Source organism: Phragmites australis, chromosome 5, assembly GCF_958298935.1.
Source record: "Phragmites australis chromosome 5, lpPhrAust1.1, whole genome shotgun sequence".
Taxonomy (NCBI): domain Eukaryota; kingdom Viridiplantae; phylum Streptophyta; class Magnoliopsida; order Poales; family Poaceae; genus Phragmites; species Phragmites australis.
The window spans coordinates 34,554,832-34,576,892 of record NC_084925.1 but is presented as its reverse complement, the minus strand read 5'-3'; the positions used below and the strand labels follow the sequence as shown (position 1 = coordinate 34,576,892).

Sequence of the window (22,061 nt, the reverse complement as noted above, 5' to 3'; positions counted from 1 at the left end):
CCGGCGATCAATAAATTACTCCCACTGGAGAATTTTTGGCTGAAAAATCATAAGTCAACATCGGATGATTCGATGTTAGGGTGAAGAGAACATTAGAGCATTTTGTAAGACTTGTGCAAATTCATAGAAGATAGAGTTGAATACACCGAATAGTCCAGCGATCAACAAATTACTCTCATCGGAGTATTTTTGGCTGAAAAATCATAAGTTAACATCAGATGATTCGATGTTAGGTGAAAAGAACGTCGGAGCATTTTGTAAGACTTGTGCAAATTTACAGAAGATAGAGTTGAATACCCTGGATAGTCCGATGTTCAATGAGTTGCAACACCGAAGTATTTTTCAAGAGAATTGCTTTTCAACACAGTGAAGATACTAATCACCGGATAGTCTGATGTGTAAACAGTAGAAGTGATTTTTGGAATTTTTTCTCTCGTGTTTTTCCGTTTTTAGAAAAGTTTGTATGAGACAAATTTACTCGAAAAGTTTGCACGAAAAAAATTTAGCTAAAAAAGTTTTGAGAAAAATTAACAAGAAAAGTTTGCTGAGAAGGTTTTTGAAATTTTTGTTGAAAAAACCATATGGCCCCCGCACTACGTTAGTCCACGTGGTAGCTCGTGGATCTCACCCAACAGCAAAACTTATCTTTTTGAAAAGTTTTTCCCTCCATAACTTTCCTGTTTTAGAAAGTTTTTAAAAAAATCTTTTCTGTCTCAAAACTTTTAAGATAAAAATTATCGAGCAAAGTTTTTTAAAAAAAGTTATCGATAAATTTTTAAAAAAAATTATTGAGAAAATTTTTATGTAAGCTGTGACTTGGGCTATTACGCGCACCGCTCGTGGTGCGCGAGTTAATCACTCACTGACGCGCGTGAATTAGAATTTTCATATTTCTAAAAAATATGAAAAAAGTGGTGGGCTGAAATAAAATTGCCTTGCAGGTCCGCTTGAAGTCAACCTGCATTGAAAAGGAGTTGCTATACCACTCCTAATTATCCACTTAAATTATGTTTTCGACATTAAATGTACAAAGGATGAAAGCTGATGCGGTAAATAATTAAATGAGAAAGGAGCAAAAGTTAATGTCTTGAGTAAGAAACAAACTAGATTCGAAATCCAAAAGATACAGACCACGTAATATGCTTTGGTGCCTCCAACCTAAGACCAAGCCACATGTCGTGCTACCGCACCGCGATTTTGTTTGGTAGTGCCACAGTGTGACGACCAAGATATATTTGTTTTAAAAAAATTAATGATTATTCAAAAAAATCCGGGAAAGACCTAACGAGTCTCACTTATATGTTCAAGAGTCAAAACAATGAGATTTCACTCGAACCGATCACCAACAGTTAAGGGTGAAAACGACTCGCATAGGTTTGGTCGATCCAGGTCTGAAGCAAAAACATATATCTTTTTTGGAATTAGTATCGGATATTTTGGCTTAGAATCAGCGTAGCAGTTTTTGATAGAACCAACATTGACATCGGATATCCAGACTCCGAAACAAAGGGCTGAAACAATATTCTAATACTCTTATAATTCAAAATATTATTGAAATAATTTTGAAACATTTTGAAAAAAATTATATTGTAGAGGATTATATAATCTAGCTCTAAAAAATCAGCCCAAAATATGATCTGTGTATAATAAAATTTGTCTATTTTTTTTCTTATTGTGTATATCATATTTTTATCTGAATTGTTTTGAGAACTAGATTATAGTATCCTTCATATCACCAAAATTATTTAGAATTTTTTATGATAATTTTGATAGTGTTTTTAATTTTAAGAGCAAGAGAACGAAGTTTTTTTTTTAAACGTGTCACCTGTTGAAAGTGCAACATGTTTATTTTTTAAAATGGGATGCTTCTATTTCGATCGTTAGTCATAACCGTGAGTTTGTGATGAACTAAATTTAAATATATATATATATACTAAGTTTAAGTATTGTGTGTATATGTGAACTTATACCAAGCCTAACGTGTAAACTTGTGAAGTTGTGATGAGCTAAGTTGTGTTATTTTTTTTATCTAAGTGATCAAATATATGGATTATATTATCTTAGTTATTAAGTAACTTTCTAGTCTGAATATACTCTTTGTTTTTATTACGATTTTACATACAATTTGAATAGTCTTTCATGTTTTTAGTAAATATTTGTCGGTCGTATTTGTTTTTAATCTAGATCCATTTTGTATTTATTTTTGATATTATTTGTGATCATATTGTATAAGTTTTAGGCAAAAAAATAGTTTCGAATACAGTAAAATCTTATTCCAACCTATTCCGAGCTGTTTTCACCCATCCGCCGGTACGCAGAACGGCAAACAAGCTCGCATCAGGCGAGCTGGAAAACTGCGTTGGCTACATAGCCTTTGGCTAATTTACATCGAGGAGATGACGGACGGTGGCAGCGCCGCCCGTCTCGTCCGGTTTCGCTCAGAAAAGCTTATCAAATTTCGTTGAGTATTCGCTCGAAACGCAGATCAAATCAAATTCCACATCTCAAATGTAGGGGAGCTAGCTCTGCAGCCCGGGACACAGTTCAGACGGCCAGAAAAGGGTAAAAGGTTTGCTTGATAAGGCGATAAGTGTCAGTACCAAGGCAGCTGTGGCAGCAGCATCATACTGCAATTCTGCATTCCTGCTCGTAGCAAGTAGCAAGCAAAGCGTTCGCAATGGTCTTGCAGCCTTGCGAAAGCCTGGACTCATGCCCTCTCAAATTGATACATTTTTGCTGAGAAAGGCAGCCGAGTGGACCAGACAATATTAGTTGTCATCTGGAAATCATGAGCATTATGAGAAGAATGGTGATGGAGAGACACCGTTACCAACATCAGGGCGAGATTCCATGACAGAAATCCGTACTGTATCCACACATGTTTCTGCACAAAACTAGCAGTTGAACACCCTTTGCCTCGGCCATTGATTCATGCTTGAATAGTTTCATCGACACTGCGCTAAATATGCTTCAGCTTTACTAGTTTTCACTTTTAACTAAGACCTGACTCCCTCCATTTTGTTCCCTGTATTTATCCACTCCCACTATTGCGTACAAACTAAGAAAATTCAAAAGCAATGCAAAAGGTGCAATAAATCCCCTATAATTATGTGCTCACCCCCTTAATTGCTCTACATGCATTGGTTTTTCTCCTTTAAAAGCCACACTTTGTATTTAAAATCAATTGACAAGAAGAGAGAAACCATTATCATAAGATAGATGAACAAATATTGTGAAACGGATACTCCCAAAGCTATGGACAAATATAGCGAAACGGATGGAATAGTCCTTATTGCTTGTCATCACTATAAGAGTATATACCATCACCAGGGGGAGTGGATGGGTATATATCTATGATCTATCATCAACTAACCAACACAAAATATTCATCTTGACAAATGCTGCCAGCATCACCAAATAAATAAATCTTGTCAGATGACCAATACTAACTAAAGAGAACAAAATTGGTATTCGCTACAATAATTCATGCAACCACAAAAGAACCAGATAATTCATGGCCATAAGCAATGATTGACATAAACTCTGCACTTCAATCTAATGCAAATACAAGGTCTTCATAAGAAAAGCAGCATATCGTAACATTGTTTTGGCAATCAATTCATGGTTTTATGATACTGCTTCAATCAACTTATTTTGAAACACAAGCTAGTGCTTATTAGAGAGTAGACAATCAGGATCCTGACTCTTTTGGGGTTTTTGCAACAATGGAGATAGCATGGAGCCCTGAGTTCAGCTCATCAGTTAGAAGATCATACACCATCCTGTGTCGCTTCACAAGGCTCTGCCCCTCAAATTTTGGTGAAATTACCTTGATGTTAAAATGCGTCTCCTTTGCGTTGTCTTTGACAGCTGCATGCCCTGCATGTTGATAAGAAACATCTTCAATATCTAGGACACTGGCCTCCAAAGCAGACTGCAGCTTTTGCCTCATTCGAGCAGCTCTTGTTAGCACGGCATTGGTACCTCGTGAACCCATCATTGGTATAGCCTGCCTCACAGCCAGCTACTAACAATACCTGGTAGCAAGATTTACTAGTTATGGAAGATAATAGCTATTACAAGACCTAAGTTTGATCAGTGTAATGTAGACATAATCAGAAAAGAAGGCGTAATGGACCGTTCCAGGATGAACAGGAATTAAATCTCAGAGGTCAGAATTCACATTAAGATGCACTTAGTAGGGATCATGAACCAACATCAAGGCCACAATTGGATCACATAATTGAAAAGAATACCTTGGCGGCTTGGGATAACCTAATCTCAAATGCTTATTAGCCTTACCCCATTATCACAAAGTCAAGTCGTTAATATAGCATGATGCGGATCCGCATACTATGACTTCCAAGCAACAAAGTACGTATCCAGTTCATGAACTGTAAACAATCATGCTATCTTCTCTTGACCTGTGTAGTCCCCAGCCGACTTGAATAGGTACAGATCTCAGAACAGTCTACAACGCAATCGGTCCTAAACTCCTAATTCAGAATTCAGTGGCCCAATTCAGTTAATCACGCCTCATCATTTGAAGGGAAAGAAACCTCAATTCTTCCAAAGCCAATGCTCTTCTATCGAGCCAACAGAGATCTAAGCCTCACTTACGAAATTAAGACCTAGATGATCGGAATGCCTTACATGACAGATCATACGAAGCCGCGAACAAAAAAGGCAAAGGCTACAAAGGAGCGAAATATAATATTCCAGCTAGTGAAAAAGGCCGAGGCACGCAAAGTATTTTTAAACAATCCTGAAATTTTTCTTAACCATACAGGATTCGAAGACATGCTTACAAGGAACTGTGGTTCTAAGGTTGCATGACCTAGTTTCGTTCTTGATAACGAAGATAAGATCAAATCCAGTTTTTTTTCCCTGATGGAAGCAGGACGGAACTGAACGCTGTAAAAAAAAAAGGAATAGCTAGAGCTTACGTCGAAGCCTGAGCTCGCGGTGTGTTGCGACGACCGGAGTTGCGAAGGGCGGCGGCGGCTGGGAGAGGGGAAACCTGGGAACGAGAAGGAACCCCCGACCTGAAATCTGGGACAGGGCCAAACAAAATAGAGGGAAATAAAATAAAATAAAACTTATTTGCGGTGAGCGTGGATCGAACACGCGACCTTCAGATCTTCAGTCTGACGCTCTCCCAACTGAGCTATCCCCGCTTTTGATTTTCTGTTTCACAAAATACAATACATACAAATTTAGTAATTCGACTCGCAATATTCAGTTGCGCTTGTTTGTTGCCATCCGTTTACTTCCTGGGTCACCAAAACATTCGGAAGCCCGCACGAGCTGATGCATCATGCATGTGATGCGCAGCAGAGCCATCGGCGTACTTGCGGCGGTAAAATCAGCCGCTATCCCCGACCGGCCGCCAGCCCCGCGTGCGGAGCAGCAGGCTCACGTTAGCTTCGCCCCTGGGGCACGTTGTCGTCCGGCCAAGCTCAGCAGAGCCGCGAAGGCGCCGATCGGTTCACCACCACGGCACGACACTCCCAGAGCAAGCGCCCAGGACACTCGCCGAACTGCACCCGGCCACCCTTTAGGACCAGCCGAGTAGCATGCATGGCAGCTAGTTGGCCAAGGGAGAATATGCATGCACGCAGAGCGCAGCGCGGCAGCAGCTGGCCGCCAGACGGGCAGGGACGGACGGACGGGCGCGCGCCAGCGCGAACCTGATCGGACTTGGCATCTTGCTCTGGGACCCCAGCCAGGACGGGATGGACGGGTCTCAGTCACGCCCGCCTACGCTTTCGCTTGCTTTCATGCACCGGCACCGCGTCGGCTGTCTGGCCAGGCCGGCCGCTCGCCTGGGTCTACGCACGTACAGCTTGTCAGACCAGCAAGCAGGCGCACGGCGAACCGAAAGCTGCGCTATTTCGAAGGTCAGGTCCATGCGTCTGTACCACATGCGATTGAATTGCTTCTTCTTTTTTTTCTTCTAGCATATATACACTTGTATCCTGGCGACGCGGACGGACCGGTAAAACCAAGTACTACGAGTAGAAACTGAGAAGCACACGAAGTCCTGATCCGTAGCCGTGTACCGGCCGGCAGGAGGTGTACGTGATTGCCCAAAACAGGCGTACGTACGCTACCGATCCACATGCTGCATGCCAATGCCATGTACGTTGGCGACTGGCCTGGCTGGTTGGAATGGAACGGATCGAATACGGATTAAATAGTTTATTTTTTATTTTGCTATCTATATTTTAATGCGAATATGAATATAAATTCGAATATCCTCGAATGCGAATACGAATCGGATAGTTCAAATTCGCATTCGAATATCTACTCGATCAAGTTGTATGCAAATATCCTACACGTTTAATGACAACAAATTTTATTTTGATGTGCAAAAAATTTGTTCACATTTGGAATCACTGGAACTACCAAAATTTTAGAAATTTCGTTCAAAATTCATGTCAAAAATTTAAATTCTTGGTCAAATTTGACTAAAATTTGTTCCAAATTGATTGAGCCGGAATATATAAATTTCGTCCACTTCTGAAATTTCTAAAACATTAGTGAAATTTGGTTCTCTATTTAGCGGATACGAATATTATCCATTTTCACATCCGAATTCAAAACAATTCGGATATCCATGTTTGAATCCGAATCTCAAAAATGAATTCAGATACATCCATTTTAGTATCTATTTTAAAAATAAATATGAATACATATATTTATATTCATGTTTTGACAGACATGGATATCAAATAATTCAAATATACCTGCTATATATTTTCTACCCCTGCTGGCGAGTATGACCACCAGCCCCCCATGAAGTACCACGCATCACACTCGTCCATCTTTTCACCGTTTGACCCATTTTTGCTTCGTGGCCTTTCCTTCCGAGTAGCAACGAATTCATTCGTTCACATGCGGAGCAGAAGAGGCATGTAACCTTAGGTTAGGCAGAAGTGCACGTATAGATAGATAAGTATAGGCAACAGCAAACTGATCTCTGTATGCCGTGACATGTATCGTCGCCAAGTCAACCGGTCTTCTGCTGCAAGCCGGTGCAGGTAGCAGTAGGAGTGAAAAATAGATAGTAGGTATCTAAATTATTTATATCCATATTAGTTTTTGAAATAAATATTAAAATGAATGTATCTGAATTTGTTTTCGAGATTTGGATTCAAATGTAGATATCATAATTGCTTTGAACTCCGATGTAGAAATAGATAATATCCGTATCCACCAACTAGAGAACTAAATTTTGCTAAAGTTTTAGAAATTTTGGAGGTGTAGGGAATTTATATATTCCAGCCCAATCAAATTGGATCAAAGTTGATCAAATTTGACTAAAAATTTAAATTTCTAACATGAATTTCAAATGAAATTTCTAAAAATTCGGGGTAATTCTAGTAATTGCAAAATGTGAACGGACATTTGTGTACAAAATAAAAAATCTTACCGTTAAAGGTGTGAAATATTTACCTATAACCTGATCGAGTAGATACCGAAATACGTATTTAGATTCGAATAATCTGATTCGTATTCATATACAAAGATATTCAGATTTATATTTATATTCATTCATAGCAACATAGAAAATAGACTATTGTATCTCTATCCTATCCATTTTCACCCGTACTTACCATAGGCAGGGCATCTGTATGGCGGTACGCTGCACGAGACGGCACGGCAGAGCTAGGCATCTTTACAGTTCAGAGCCCGAGAAGTTGCCTCCAGCTTTGACACGAATCGGGTCGAGTGCACAGGTACAACGGCCACAACCTTTCAGAGCGCGGCAGCGGCAGCAGCGGCTGTGCGGGTGCAGGCGCCGCAGCCTTTTGCCCCCTTCCTTTCCCCTCGGAGCAGAGGGAAAGCGAAGTCTCACGAGAAAAAGCAACCGACGGGGGAAATGGAATTCTTTCCTCCAGTGTTATCATTGGTGTAATCTGCACATCTGCAGCCTGGATGGGCATTGGACATCTGAAAATTTTCACAGGCGCTCGATTCTAGTGCTCTACTGTCATTATAACTTACAAGTACGTAGTTCTAGTAGTAGAAATGTCAACAGAGTCAAACACTCAAAATTAATGAGCTTATGAAACTTTCATGGAAGTCTTTGATTATGAAACATTGCAATCCCATACGTAATTTTATCACCAATGCACTTTGAGAATAATAAATGACCCACAAAAGAAGAGCAGCTTTGAACTTTTGTTACTAAATGACTTGAGCTGATCGATACAGACAAAGATGCTAACTGGAACAGGTTCCACGGAATCAAGAAAAGAACACAGGAAACCTAAACTGACGGCAAACTCTAACGCATGCTACTGGAATGTAGGATCTGATCGTATTTACATTTAGCACTAGGCACCCACAACAATCTTCATCGAATCTTGGAAACAACACACTAGCGATTGACCGGAAGAGAGGAACAAGCGAATCAAGAACACTGCCAAGAAGTAGAACACACGGAAATCAATGAACGAGTGACGCATGTAGAACGTGTCAGGAGCCGTGGAGTCACCGGGACTCCTCCTCGGCGCGCCTGGCGGCGCCGGAGAGCGCGGCGAGAAGGTTGAGGTGGTGGTGGTGGGCTTGCGCCATTGGCACGTACGCCGCCGCCGCCTGTGCCTCCAACGGCGAGAAGCCCCAGGCCTCCGTCCGCGGCGCCGGCAGTGCCGCCCAGAACGCGGAAGCTGCCGCGGCCGCCGCCGCGGTGCCGATGGCGGCGTCGCCTTCCTCGCGCGGGCGCTTGCCGAGGATGGTCTGCTGGTAGTGGGAGGAGGAGGTGGACGGCGCGGACGAGGAGACGAAGACGGCCGGGGTGGTGCCGGATCCCGTGGCGGCGAGGATGGAGGGCTCGGCCTGGCGGAGCAGCCACTCGATGGTCTGGCCGTCGGACTTGAGCCCGAGCTCGCGAGTGAGCTGGAACACGCGCGCCGCGCACACGATCGGCATGCGCACGCGCCGCCCGCGCCCGTTCACCTTGCTGTGCCGGTCCTTGCCGCCCTGCGCCGCCTTCTTGCCCGGCGTCGCGGGGACCACCACGGCGCCGTCGGCTGCCGCTGCGGCCGGGGCCGCCGTGGACGGGACCGGCAAGGGCTGGTAGATGTGGAACATGGCGGCGGCTGAGGTGGAGACGTCGCGGGTGGCCATGGCGCCTGTCTCTCGTCCTGTTGCTGGTCTGGAGAGTGGTGGACCGGTGGGGTTTGAGAGGTTTTGAGGTGATGAGGAGAGGGACACGGAGGGTAGATTTATAATGGAGTTGATGTATTATTGCACAGTTTTATTCTGCATATTCTTACCATTGTAGTACTACTTCATTTTCTACGTATTCGTATAAACGAAATTGCTATTTTGCTCGTAGAGTCATAGTATTGTAATGCACATGTTTCGTGTGTGCCTCCATGCACACACCTACGGCAAAAGTGTCAAACGAGCCATGTAACAATCCCACTTCTTTATGTACGACCAACGAGTTCAAAACGAATTCAAACAATACATATTCGAGATATTTTGCGCATATTTGTGTAGCATTAGCACTAATGTAAAAGACAGTAACCTAGAGTAAGAAAATTTTCCCACGGATGACAGACTGAGGGAGAGTACAAGGCAGACGGGTAGAAGAGTCAGAGAGGACCGGGGTGCAGTAGCACTGTGCCACTAGGGGGAGCAGGGCACATGGGAATCTGGGTCCATAGCTCTCACTTTGCTGGAATCTGCAGGTCTTTTACATATAGTGGCAGAGATAATTCCCAGTGACAGTAAAAAATTCTCAGTTTGCCATAAAAAATCATATTCTCTTCTATAGCATCAATTTAGTTTTTTTATCCTCTAAGTATGACACAGCGGATGCAATATTCAGATGATGGCACGCATGAAAAGGAAAAAAAAGTAATTGCATAGAAGACACTATGATTTTGTTCAATGACAAATCAAGAGCTTCGTTAACATTCAGTGATATATAGATAATTGTCTAGTAGTAGCAAGTCTATCACGGAATCACATCGCAATCGGGATTAGACAGGCATGAGCTTATATACTAGCTTATCTTCATGGGTGGGGTGAAGCAAATCAAATGTGCAGGCACAGCAGCCCGAGCTGCGATCCCCTGTCTTTCCAGCTCTCTCCTGCTTGGGTTCAAAAAAAAATCAAGGATTTTGTTTGGAGAAAGAGGAGAAGAAATATAGGATCGTTTTCGACCAAAAGCTCAGAGGCGATCGACATCAGATGATGGGGCACGCTGCTGGGGCTGCGGAGATTTCGCCGTTGCCCTACTAAAAATCGTTATCAGGCCATGCGTGCGTACAGATCCCCCAACTTGCGCCTGAATGGACGTGGACATGGAGCAACACAGCCTGAAATGGGCTGTGCTGCACTGCACAGTGCACCGATCCGATTTGGGTCTTGGGGACTCGGGGGTGCTGACCTGCTGCTGTACGCGGGGGGGGGGGGGGGGGGGGCAGACGGACCGTCGCCGAGACGAGGTCACGACGCAGTTGGGTTGCGGCGGGCGGAAGGGCTCGACGGCTCGACGCGACTTGTCCCGCGGCCGCGCCAGCTGACGTACGGGGTGGTAGTTTCGCATGCACTCCGTTCCAGGCCCGTGTCCGCCGGGAGGAAACGTCAGGCCCCGCCCTTGTTGCCGGTTATCTTGGGCGATGGTCACCTTAACCAACCAAAGCTAGCGAGACTTCGTTGTGGGCGCCGGCGGCGACCGGCATGATGTGTGCGTGAAGATGCCAAAACCAGTATGGAGGTGGAGGTGCCGAGGTTGCTTGACCTTTGTAAGTTGTATCCATCGATTAGTTGACTTAGGCGAGGGACGGGAGCGTTCTTCAGCACAGCATGGCTGGGGTAGATGTGGACTGCGGAGAGGCTCCGGCTCCGGCTCCGGCATCGTAATGATGATTATGACCTGCGCTGAAAGCGAAGGCGAATAGACGGGCCACCAGCCTTCCTAGTTTTGGATATGATCAGAATGTCGCGGCCGCGTATAATTGGAGGGAGGGAGCCCCAGCCGGCAAAGGCTTCGTTGGCAAAAGGGGGGGTGTCGGCGTTCGATCTGGTCCTCCTGTTGATTTTACCGTGCGCACTCCATCTTCGATCCCCATCTGTCACATTGCAACCATACATCAGCGCACGATATGAGACCGCAGGATGCACATAGGTTGCTGACCTGGAGCTACCTTGTTTAATGGACTCCCAGCAGATGTGCGCTTCTGAAGAATTTCTTGACTTTCTTGCATTTGGTCTGAACTTTACTGCAGTCCTGATAGTCTCTCGTTCAGGTAGACAAATTAAAGCAACATGCCACCCATAGTTCCTGAGTAACTTGTTTATGTCTATTCACGATATGAAAGTTAAAACAAGTACAATATCATACTACCACGGGGCGCATGGACCGACAATCTATTCTACAGTAACAGTTCACAGAACAGCAGCAGCACTAAATTCAGGAGTTGCTTGGGACGACATTGAAGAAGTGGTAAACTTCATCTTCATCAAGCACTCCAACCTCAGTCGAGCAGACCTCGCAACAAACTGGGTGATAAGCTTGTCCCTTGCTTTCACCTTCTGTTGATGTAGTAGAGGAATCAGCAGTCCTTCCCTTGCGGCTTTTCCTTTTTCCCTTGTCCTCGCGTAAAATTTGATCAGTCTTGACCTTGCAGTTGCACACAAACATTGCACGGTACTGGTTTACGTACTTCTCATGCCTGAACATCAACAAGAGACACCCCACAATTAACAACTGGAAGTTTTGCATCAATAACCGGAGCAACAGACAAAAATGGGTTCATTAATTTTTTGCCACTTTAGCGGATGGCACATTTCCAAAAGCCACCCACTCGAAATGCTATTCCAAAATGCCACCTAGGCCCCACAAAAACATTATCGTTTGCCCCTTTGAGCTCTTTTTCACTCCCACATGGCATTTCTAATTTTTTTTCACCTGCCGATGTGGAAGCGAAGTGGAAATATCATTTTTGCCCTCCTCTTCCTTTCACTCAGCCGAGCGCCACCTCCCCTCGCCTTAGATGCACACGTGTCGTCCTTCCATGGCCAACGCTGGCGACCCTCCTCCCCCTCTCTACCCCCTCTGCGGCGACAAGGCCGCAGCGCTACACGAGGCGCTAGCGTGATAGGACCGTGGCGGCGGCGCGAGCGGGTGGCAGAGGAGGCGCGGGAGAGGAGCCAGCGGCGGCGGCACGCGTGCGTGGCAGAGGAGGCGCAGGGGAGGAGACCGTCAGGAGCGCGCGCGAGCGGTCAAAGTCGAACGGCGATGGCGGCGCATCGTCAGATCGGGCGGGATGGGTAGAGTGATCATTCCACTTCGCTTCCACATCGGCAGGTGAAAATAAAAATAAAAATGCCACGTGGCGGTGAAAAAGAGCTCAAAGTGGCAAACGAAAATGTTTTTGTGGGGCCGTGGTGGCATTTTAGCATAGCATCTTGAATGGGTGGCTTTTGGAAATGTGTCATCCACTAGAGTGGCAGAAAATTAATTAACCCGACAAAAATGGGAAAAATACTTAATCAAAGTTAAAAAATAAGGTAGTTCCAAACAATGTGCAAATGGAAACAACAGCACCACGTTTTCAGAGGTATTCATGCTTCAAAATTTACAATATAAAGTGATTCCTCAAAGAATCACAAATAAATAGTACTTAACTAGATCTCCTGATTCATTTCACACCTGGGATTCTCATTCTTGTTCAAACAAATTTGAGCAGAAACGAGTCCTATAATTGCGTATTCTGAAGGAGGAAATGAGAAGGCACAGTGAATGCTAGGGTTATTGATGCAATCCTACAGCCAATAGTCCACAAGTTTATTAAGGCAGGCATTTAGATGTTCCTCACAAGTTTAAAATAGTGGGTTTTCACTTCCAGGAGTGTTTCTCCCATATTAAGAGAAGTATCTTTCAGAAATAAATCTCATGTAAAGTAGACAAATAAAACATACACTAAGGAATTTCACTGTTTGACAATAACCAATCAATCTGATCATTAAGGGTTTATTTGCTTTGTGCCCCAACCAACTCTGTCAAAAAATTTGCCTGCTCATGATTTGGCAAATGATTGGCAAGATAATGCATAGGATGTAGCCAAGGGGCCATTGGCATGCCAAAATTCAGCAACCATCCAATCAAGTGCCAATTTTTTGGGGCATTTCCAAAATTTGGCAAGCTTGGTTGGGGCACAAATCAAGCCGCTCATAAGCCTTGGTGTGATGTCTACATAAAAAGATCAATTTATATAGTTACTCCAAGTAGTCTAATATGCATAAGCTCTTCTAAACATGACTACATAAGAGACATTGCTTATAATTGTCAGTGAATCAGTAAATTGATGACAATTGTTCACATTCCTGTTTCACAAAGGCAGTAACACCACGCCCCTGATGAGAGTAATGGTAACTGATAGGTTCTTTACCATAGGAAAATCATCACTGCAAAGTTCTCACATTAAAATAAACTATTTTGTTTAACAAGAGTGGAAACAAAACTGGGTAATCTCAAAAAATCGATCTGAATATAAATCTATAATCCAAGGTTCCCCATCCTTGAGCTATGTCAAGCACTCAAGCAGTAATGGATTACCTCTGACAATCCAAGCACAAGGTAGTGAAACAGGCGGGGCAGCTGAGCACGGCGTCAGATGTGCGGCCTTTCCTCTGCCTGTTCACCCACCGTTCATCAGCGTCATCCAGGTTGGGGTCGTAGAACTCGGGCTCGACGGAGTAGTCTATCTCATCGTCGCTGGACACTAGCAAATCAGAGACCGCAGGAACCAAAAAGGCGAGTAAGAGACAATGCTTTAGCGCATTACAACAGGGCAAAAAAAGTCCGCTGTTTCTTGCACAAATTGCAGGGGTATGATTCTTAGAGGAAGAAGGGAAAAAAAAAAGGTTTATATGAAGATTAACGATCTGAAGCAGAAGTAATCCAGGGGGTTAAGTAAGTTACCCAGTTCGCGGGGATCTACGGGGTCTCCGGCCTCCGCCTCCATCGGCTGCTTTGCCGCCGCCTCGGTCTTCTCGGGTTCCATGGCCTCTTGCCGGCGTTCTCTCGCTGCTTCTTTCCGCCTCCTGGTTCTTCCCTGGTCCGCCGTCCTCTTCTAGTTCTGGCCTCTTCTCAGGCTCGGTGGTTCCTACCCCCGTCGCTGGGCCGCTGGATATGTGCATCCCAACTATTGGGCCAACTCATCAGTCCTCTTTTGGCCCAGTTGGATACACCCACTTTGTTCATCAAAGTGTTCGGCATCATTCTGCTACGCTCCTCTGGTACTGAGGGCATGTTTGTTTCCCTGCGAATTTTAAGAATCTAAAATCTGTATTATGGACTGTAGAAGCTACTTTGAGGTAGATTATGAATGGTGTCACAATCTAAATCTAGATTGCTGCAATTTGCGTTTAGAATCCGTCCATTTATTTGTATAATCCGATTATTGGAGCATAATCAGAATCCAAAATCTGAAATAAACAGGAGCTGAAGTGGTTTTGCTATTTTGAAAGACTTGCAATACCTGTGCAGCTTTGCTAGACCCTCCTTAATTTTGTAAGAAATGTGGTGGGGGAAAGATCTAGGTTTAACCTTCAAATGAGGGCTTGAGCTTTCTAAGAAGAGTATGCAATAGTTACACAAAAGTTCAATCAGAACAAGAAGGATTTGAATTGGCAAAACTTATGCGTCTATACTAAACATTTCACACGTTGAAAGCGTATTGCATGCTAACAAGGCAAACTTCTGAAAGTCCATGCTGCTTTTGCATCGCTTTACTATATTCTACACTTGAACCATGCATCCGGGAATGCCTCTTCAAAATTTACGTCACAACCTACCGTATAAACTCTCTGAATCTAGTGCCAAAGTACTTCAACACATTCTATCTTGAACCTTCTTCTCTGTAAGCAAGTGCATTCTTGATTACACGCAGCTCCTTGATGATATCGAACTAGTTGTGATCAGTAAAACCATCTTCGCAGTCCTGGTCTCTTGAGTTATAAGACTCCTTTTTTTCTTTTATCGAGATGCTGAGTTCTAGAGTTGGTAAAATGAGAAGCAACGGCGTGGTATGATAACATAGATAGGCTCGCCAAGTTTCCAAACCCAGATTAGATTCATTGGGTTGTTTGGAAGGGCTCTAGATCCAAAATTTGCTCCGCAGATCTACAGTGGAACAGATTCATCAATGAACTAAAGATAAAAGTAGGTAATATCCTCTCAACTCGGTGAGTTGATTGGTTTTCACGGGGACGAATCCATATTTGAAGTAACGTTTTGACTGCTCTACAAAATTACACTAGGGAATAAGGAGATCATAGATTGGATTGCTTTACAAAATTGTAGAGTTGTCCTGTTTGATAATGCTTTGCCTAGATCCATAGTGGATCCCAGATCTGGAGGCTGGAGCCCCTGGCAAACACCCCTTAATACACATGATTTTTTTAAACATTGATTTTGCTATATTTGCTATTAGTAATTGCTAGAGAAAAGGAAGCTTGATTAACCCCGGTTTCTACGTACGCACAATAGGTTCGCAAAATCTAACGGACGCAACTAACCTCTATGGCTCTATGTTCTGCTCCTTGAGAATGCGCCCTCTCCGACACCACCCTAACCCTCGGCCGCAACCCACTGATCACCAGTGGATGCCCGGTTCCTCGCTGCCATTACCCATCTCTCCTGGCTTCTATGGTCAGAGACATCGCTCCCTACAAGCCCTAAACCGTAAATAGGCTGCCCCCCACCTAAGCACTAGAGTTAAAATGCACAAAATACGGTCCAGGCATATAAATGGGCGTAAGATTTCTTATGCTATATGTTAATCGGAATCGCAAAGTTAACTGTGGAAATATGAGAGAGTAGTGAAGTGGGAAAGCATATTGCGCTCCCCATGCTCTCGTGCCCTTGAAGCCTTGGAACAACACACGAATAGTTACGAAAAAACCCGGATTTTTTGGGTAAACTAGAGTATACTATCATCATTAAAAAATGCCATGGTAACATAAGAGGGCACGGGCGGAAAAGAAACAGCTGCGAGGATATTTTATTAGAGAGCAAAATCTGCACAGACCCCAGCTGTTCATCCTTGAGACATTGTACATCCCTTTACAAGCAGCATAAGTGTGTCTTTTACAAACAAGGAGCATTATCCGTGCGTCCGTGGTTACCAGGTGGTCCACCAGGGCACACGGCACGCCGGCCACGGTCTCCCATCCCAGACTGACTCACCCAGGGGAACTGGGCCACGGTCACCAACGTATTGATGCAACTGAGTTTTAAGGGTCATCGTTCATCAATAGGACTTAGCAATGCCGTCACCCTTTGCAGCTGGGGTCTTCTCAGCGGCAGACGAAAAAGACACAGGGAGCTGTGGTTGGTCATTCACCACCAAGCTCAGGACCTCAGGTCGTGCATAGTGGCCCACCACGTCGAAATCAAACTTGGCTCGGACAATTTCTCCCAGGTCTGCAAAAGGCATTTCGTTACAACCTTCTAACCAGAATGTGAATGTGGTAGTTCTCAACAATTCAAAACTGATGCCAAAACAACTATGAGAACACTAGAGCAGAACTGTGTAAACAAACACATGTACAAAAGCAGTGTGTTTGCATTCTTACCAAGGTCGGCTGTAATCAGTGCCTCTCCCTCGTAGTTGGGACCTGCCAAGACTGTTCCAGATGGAGAAATGATGACACTGCCGCCAGGGCATACAACAGTGTCTGGAGAAGGCTCTTCACCTAAACCAGCAAAATCATATTCAGGTGGGGGAGGATAGTCCTTTCTGCGACAGAATTGGTTTGCTGACAAGACAAAGCATCCCCCCTCCAAGGCAATATGAGTCATGGAGGCTTGCCAAACAGGCCTGGAATCAGCAGTGGGGGCACAGTATATCTCAATACCTGCACATTACATAAGAGAAGAAACTCAAGTACATGTTGTTGTGCCAATGTTTTTTCAGTATTTGCTTATCGAACTAGTGCTTCAAGTATATTTCCTTTTCATTTCAAGGCTACCATCCAGTGAAGTCAGGAAATATCGATACTTCTTGGTAAGCTGTCTCTAGGAAACTTATCAGCACAACACTAAGAATAGTTCAAGAGTCTTACCTTTACCATATAACGCTGTCCTCAAAAGTGGCATTTTATTTTCCCAGCAAATGAGGGCTCCAATCTTTCCAAGTGGAGTATCATAAACTGGAATTGTCGATCCATCTCCAAATCCCCATATAATCCGTTCTAATGCTGTAGGCATGAGCTTGCGGTGCTTACCCAGGTAACGTCCTAGAGGATCAAAGAAGAGTACCGAGCAATACAGTGTATAACCTTCCCTTTCAATCACTCCCATTACCAAGAAGACCTTATATTTTCCAGCCATAGCAGCCAAGCGTGTCACCTCTGGACCTGTATGCTTGTTCTGTCAGTAAGGAGATATATACAGTAAAAACAAACTATATGTCCATAGTAATGAAAAATATGGAAATATTATCAACTGTGATAGATGGAAAACTAAAAACAGTGGAAATCATATATAAGACATAATTACTACTAAGAATGGTACTAAGTTACTGGATGGCAATCGATGTCAGAAATGATCCTAACATGTAGCTGAAGCAGCACAACCAAGCATAAGATTTGCAAAATGAACCGTAACCTATATGTCGACACCATCACCAAAACGTGATCCTAACATGTAGCTGAAGCAGCAACACCAAGTATCAACGAAAGGACCAACTTAGATGATCGTCCACATCTGAGGGACACTCCAAGCAAGCTTAACTGTCCATCAATTGAATCAGGAAGAGTAGAAGAATTACCAAACAGTCAGCAATTTTTGGAAAGCCATACAAGTCCTTCCTGCCAACCTTAGACTGTTTATGCATACATCGAACATGAAAAAAGTAACAGTATTCCCAAATTCAGGAAGAAAATACAAAGAATCTAACACCTAAATGTCTTGAGAACTTATTAGATAACAATAAGAGAACTAATAATAACAAGGGACAGACATACTCCATTATATTCCACATACCAGGCACATCTATGGCAGCTGCATGATACCTCCTGAATGCTTCCTTTCCTTTGTCTTTTGGATTAACAATACTAATACTGATCCCGAAGCCAAAGGTGGATCCACGAGGATAACCTCCAATAAAAGCCTCTGGGAACACAACTAGCTGTGAACCATACCCAGCAGCCTCTGCTATCAATCTCTCTGCTTTATCTGTAGTGGAAATAGTATTATTAACAACAAATTCATAAGTATAAATTCATTGAAATGCATCAGGTCCTCTCAAAAGTACTACTACTGCATACATATCCAGTGAAATATACAAAATTATCCATTCCATTCCTATTCCTTTCCCGGGCAATGGCACTGATTAGAGGAGGTGCCGGCCAAGATGGAAATCGGAAACGAAGCCATGAAACTACAATGGCAAACCTTGGACCTCAAAGTGTAACTGCAATCTGTTTTTTTTTTTTTTGGTATTTGGCTTAGTACAGTAAATATTCATGTTTTAGAGAACAATAAATTCATTTGGAATGCATCACTTGGTTTATTTCAATATGATAAGCATAAGCTTTGCAAAACGAACCGTAACCTATATGTCAACACCATCACCGAAACCTCCTCTAGTGCCTGCTATCTGAGTTTGAGACTTTGAGTAATGTGTTCGCTGCTTAAAGATCCTTTAGTGAAATGTGTCGAGTAGACCGGATGATTTTCCTAGTCATGAAGCCAATGCAGCATTAATGGTGATGGTGAGCATCAGTTAGCGAAATCCGAAACTAATGAGATAGAAGAAGCAGAGCTAGCCTCCACTCTGAGCTCCTCCAGCTTTGGGGCGAGGTGATCTCCATCACAAGACCATAGATCCAGCCCCTTGTGAATCTGCAACCTTCCCCCCATATCCATCACTCATACAATCGCACTATGGCGGCGCGCTCATCAAATCCAAGCTTAGAGCGTGCGACAGAGGCAATCGGACGAACAGCTTGCGTACAGCACATCAGATGTGCACCTACTAATTCACCGCACACTGACACGCGCGCACGGCCGCACTCCCAGCCTCCCACGCGCGCACTCACAGTCACAGAAGAATAGGGGGAACGCGAGCGCGTGCTTACCAAGAGTGGCGGGGGTGTCGTAGAAGATGGTGGAGGCCTGCACGACGGTGGCGCGCACGGTGGTGGCGCTCGGGTCGGCGCTGGTGTTCATCTCCACCTCGGCGATCACCGGCCCGCCGCCCGAGCCCGATGTGACCAGAGCCATCGGTAACTTTGAGGGGGCGGAGGTGGGAGCGAGTTCGCGGGGAGTAGATCAGGCCGTGGACGGTGAGCGCCGTACCGTGGTTGCGCTCTTCGGTTTTGGTGGGGCGAGGGAGGAGGAACGTCTTTCTTTTTCTGGGTAATTAGATCGGTGTCATTATAATTTTTATGGATTAGAAATATATCATCAAACTTCACTAAACCGGTCTAATATCATTATTATTTTGCATACGTTCGAATCTTGCCATTTTGTACGCCTCCGTGCTCCTTAGGCCCACATGCAGACGGGCGTACTTCGGTATGTCCCAAAATGCCCCTCTCCGGTCTCTAACACGGTCGCCTAGTCTACTCGAGCTGCTCCCGCACCACTCCCTCACTCATCGTCATCAGCGACGACGGCGACCAACACGGCGACGACAGCCCCAAGCATGTCCCAATCTAGGGTTTGGAGTAGCCCGATGAAGGCGGCGTCGGGGTCAAGCGCAACCGGCAGCGATGTGGAGGATTGTCCATATTGTGGGAAACGTGTGATTAAGCTACAAAGCAAGCAAGCTGCGACATATGGTAGAGTTTTGTACAAGTATGAGGAGAATGTGAAGGTGAGCTGGATCAAATCGATGTTTAGTTTTCGGTGTTCTTGGCCACGACTTTGTTTGATTTTGTTGATTTCGTTGATATTGGTAGGATGATCCATTGACTTGTGGATTCTACAAATGGGAGAACGAGTACAGGTCGTGGATGCGGCGTAAGCGTTTGCTGGAAGATGTTGTCATGCCCTGCTCTTCTGACGATATGTTCCACAGTGGTCACAATGGAGAAGTGAAGCAACAAATTTTGGAGTTGAAGCATGAGATTGCCCATCTGACAAATGAAATCAGGGAGTTGAAACAGCAAATTGTGTTGTTGAGGACAATGTTATGCATAGGGAAGAAATGAGTTGTAGTTGATAGTGTGTGTTTCTTTAGTTGGTTGTTTGCTAGGTATTGTGGTTGCAGTTCTGTGCAAGTATTTAGAAGCTTGAATGTGTGCAAGTAGTGAAGGATTGTGTAATTACTTTGTTAATTGAATTAAATGTTGTTTGCTAGGCATTACGATTGCTCCAAGTACAATATTGCTACTTTGGGTTAAGTAGAATCTAACAGTGCACAATGTGAAAGAAGAATAGCACTACTACAGATCTACAAGGTGATACAAAGCCTTGTACTCGTTGCTTTAGTGGATGGTGTGATGATATACTTCTGTATAAAATGGGAGAGAACAGAACAAGCTTAACACATCATGTCCAGAACACTAAATTGCTAGTCACAGCAGCACAGAATAAGCTTAGTGCAACAGATCTAGCAGCATAGAAGAACAGCAGACTTAATGGACAGCAGATCCACAACAGCAGCACAGCATAGCAGAACAGCACATCCAGAACAAGATTCACACAAGTATCAGGTCCATAACAAGCTTAACATAAGCATCAGATCCAGAACGTGTTAAACACAAGCATGTCATGTCCAGAACTAGCATAACAACAACTACACATTACATGCATCATGTCCAGAACTAGCTTAACACATCATGTCCAGAACTAGCTTAACACCTCATGTTCAAAACTAGCAACTACATATTACATGTCCAGAACTACATATTACATGCATCAGGTCTTCAACCACTCCGAGAGCTTTTTGACAACACTGGCAGTTGGTGCACTTGGTTTAGCCTTCTTCTTTTTTGGTGTTTTCCTCTTCTTGGGTGTCCTCTTCTGCTTCTTGGGCGTCTGGTTCTCACCCTCCCCAGTGAAAGCCTTTTTTTTCCTGCTTACATAATCACATTGTCAGGCACACTTCACAAATATGAAATAAAAAATAAAAACAGTACAGTTTGGGGTTACCTCTTCCTTGGTGTTGATTGACTTGGGCCTACATGCTCCTCATTGCTCTCCTCACCAGATGCCTCAGCTAGCTTGCATGTCTTCTCAAAGTGTCCAAAGTCTCCACATCTCCTACACTTAACAGTTCTTCTTCCTGGTTCAAGAACACATCTTATTCTCTGAACTCTAGGCCTCCATGCACCTCTCTTTTGCTTTGGTGAAAACATTTTGTAACCAAGGTCCACAATAGGCCACTGGGACCTATCTGTCATTGGGGGTATCATACCAGCATATGTTGCCTTGAACCTCTGCACAGAGTAGTAATCATGGACATAATATTCTATTTTACCTCTATTGGCACATATCCAAGCCAAGGCATGGTTGCAAGGTTTGCTGTGATTTGCCATTGCCTGCATGAGCATCTGTGGTTTTGCAGGTCCACTGTATGCCTCCTGGTGATATTGTCAGCATGAACAAGAGTGACTTCTGCAAAGTCATCATCACCTCTAGCAATCTTGATAACTCTTAAGCTATTGCTTGCTTTATTCATGTCCTTGATCACATTTGGCAAGATCCCATCCTCCATCAGTCTTCCTATATTCCTTTAGAACCTGCTACTTTAGATTCAAATGTTGTCTGGCCTTCTTGAGCAGGAGGTGGGAAACATTCACTGGGAATGGTACTTGCTTCTAGTGGCACAACACACAAAGGTTCTAGACTAAAGCATCGTACTGATCACATGTGTCTTTGTCAAACACTGCTACCAGGAGCTTTAAGTGTTTCTCTGGTTTGTACATGTCAAGCACGTCTAATATTTGACTCTCATCAACTAATAGAATATCCTCACCCATCCTCTTGTCAAAGACCCACACCACTGGCTTTTGGTTCGTGCCCCATTTAACCTTGACACTTAAGCTTCTCATAAGGAAATCCAATGAAAAGCTGTCTG

The 22,061-nt window shown here is 44.0% G+C and overlaps 3 protein-coding genes and 1 non-coding gene across 4 annotated transcripts; all 4 read right to left on the bottom strand.

Moving 5' to 3' along the window:
• Positions 1 to 5,104: 5,104 nt before the first annotated feature.
• TRNAF-GAA (transfer RNA phenylalanine (anticodon GAA)) lies at positions 5,105 to 5,177 on the bottom strand. The gene has a single exon. It is a non-coding gene; the product is annotated as a tRNA-Phe (tRNA).
• A 2,979-nt stretch (positions 5,178 to 8,156) lies between these two features.
• LOC133917610 (transcription factor TCP21-like) lies at positions 8,157 to 9,212 on the bottom strand. The gene has a single exon (XM_062361487.1). It carries the CDS (start codon positions 9,133 to 9,135, stop codon positions 8,500 to 8,502), a length of 636 nt encoding a protein of 211 aa, XP_062217471.1. The 5' UTR covers positions 9,136 to 9,212; the 3' UTR covers positions 8,157 to 8,499.
• Positions 9,213 to 11,279: 2,067 nt separating this feature from the next.
• Positions 11,280 to 14,141, bottom strand: LOC133919385 (uncharacterized). Its single transcript, XM_062363762.1, has 3 exons — positions 13,949 to 14,141; positions 13,583 to 13,748; positions 11,280 to 11,696 (listed from the first exon to the last, which is right to left on the bottom strand). The coding sequence occupies exons 1-3, from the start codon at positions 14,028 to 14,030 to the stop codon at positions 11,435 to 11,437; spliced, it is 510 nt and encodes a 169-aa protein (XP_062219746.1). The 5' UTR covers positions 14,031 to 14,141; the 3' UTR covers positions 11,280 to 11,434.
• Positions 14,142 to 16,006: 1,865 nt separating this feature from the next.
• On the bottom strand, positions 16,007 to 19,385 carry LOC133919384 (bifunctional nitrilase/nitrile hydratase NIT4). Its single transcript, XM_062363761.1, has 5 exons — positions 19,114 to 19,385; positions 18,017 to 18,208; positions 17,095 to 17,388; positions 16,606 to 16,887; positions 16,007 to 16,453 (listed from the first exon to the last, which is right to left on the bottom strand). Exons 1-5 carry the CDS (start codon positions 19,256 to 19,258, stop codon positions 16,281 to 16,283), a joined length of 1,086 nt encoding a protein of 361 aa, XP_062219745.1. The 5' UTR covers positions 19,259 to 19,385; the 3' UTR covers positions 16,007 to 16,280.
• Positions 19,386 to 22,061: the final 2,676 nt, after the last annotated feature.

Excerpts from the sequence above, each read along its gene's own strand:
- LOC133917610 (XM_062361487.1), bottom strand. The coding sequence starts at position 9,135 with ATGGCCACCCGCGACGTCTCCACCTCAGCCGCCGCCATGTTCCACATC.
- LOC133919384 (XM_062363761.1), bottom strand. The coding sequence starts at position 19,258 with ATGGCTCTGGTCACATCGGGCTCGGGCGGCGGGCCGGTGATCGCCGAG. Across the intron at positions 17,389-18,016 it reads AGCTGCCATAGATGTGCCTG|GTCCAGAGGTGACACGCTTG; the intron begins GTATGTGGAATA and ends ACAAGCATACAG. Across the intron at positions 16,454-16,605 it reads ACTGATTACAGCCGACCTTG|ACCTGGGAGAAATTGTCCGA; the intron begins GTAAGAATGCAA and ends TGCCTTTTGCAG.
- LOC133919385 (XM_062363762.1), bottom strand. The coding sequence starts at position 14,030 with ATGGAACCCGAGAAGACCGAGGCGGCGGCAAAGCAGCCGATGGAGGCG. Across the intron at positions 13,749-13,948 it reads CGTAGATCCCCGCGAACTGG|TGTCCAGCGACGATGAGATA; the intron begins GTAACTTACTTA and ends CTGATTTGCTAG. Across the intron at positions 11,697-13,582 it reads TTGTGCTTGGATTGTCAGAG|GCATGAGAAGTACGTAAACC; the intron begins GTAATCCATTAC and ends GTTGATGTTCAG.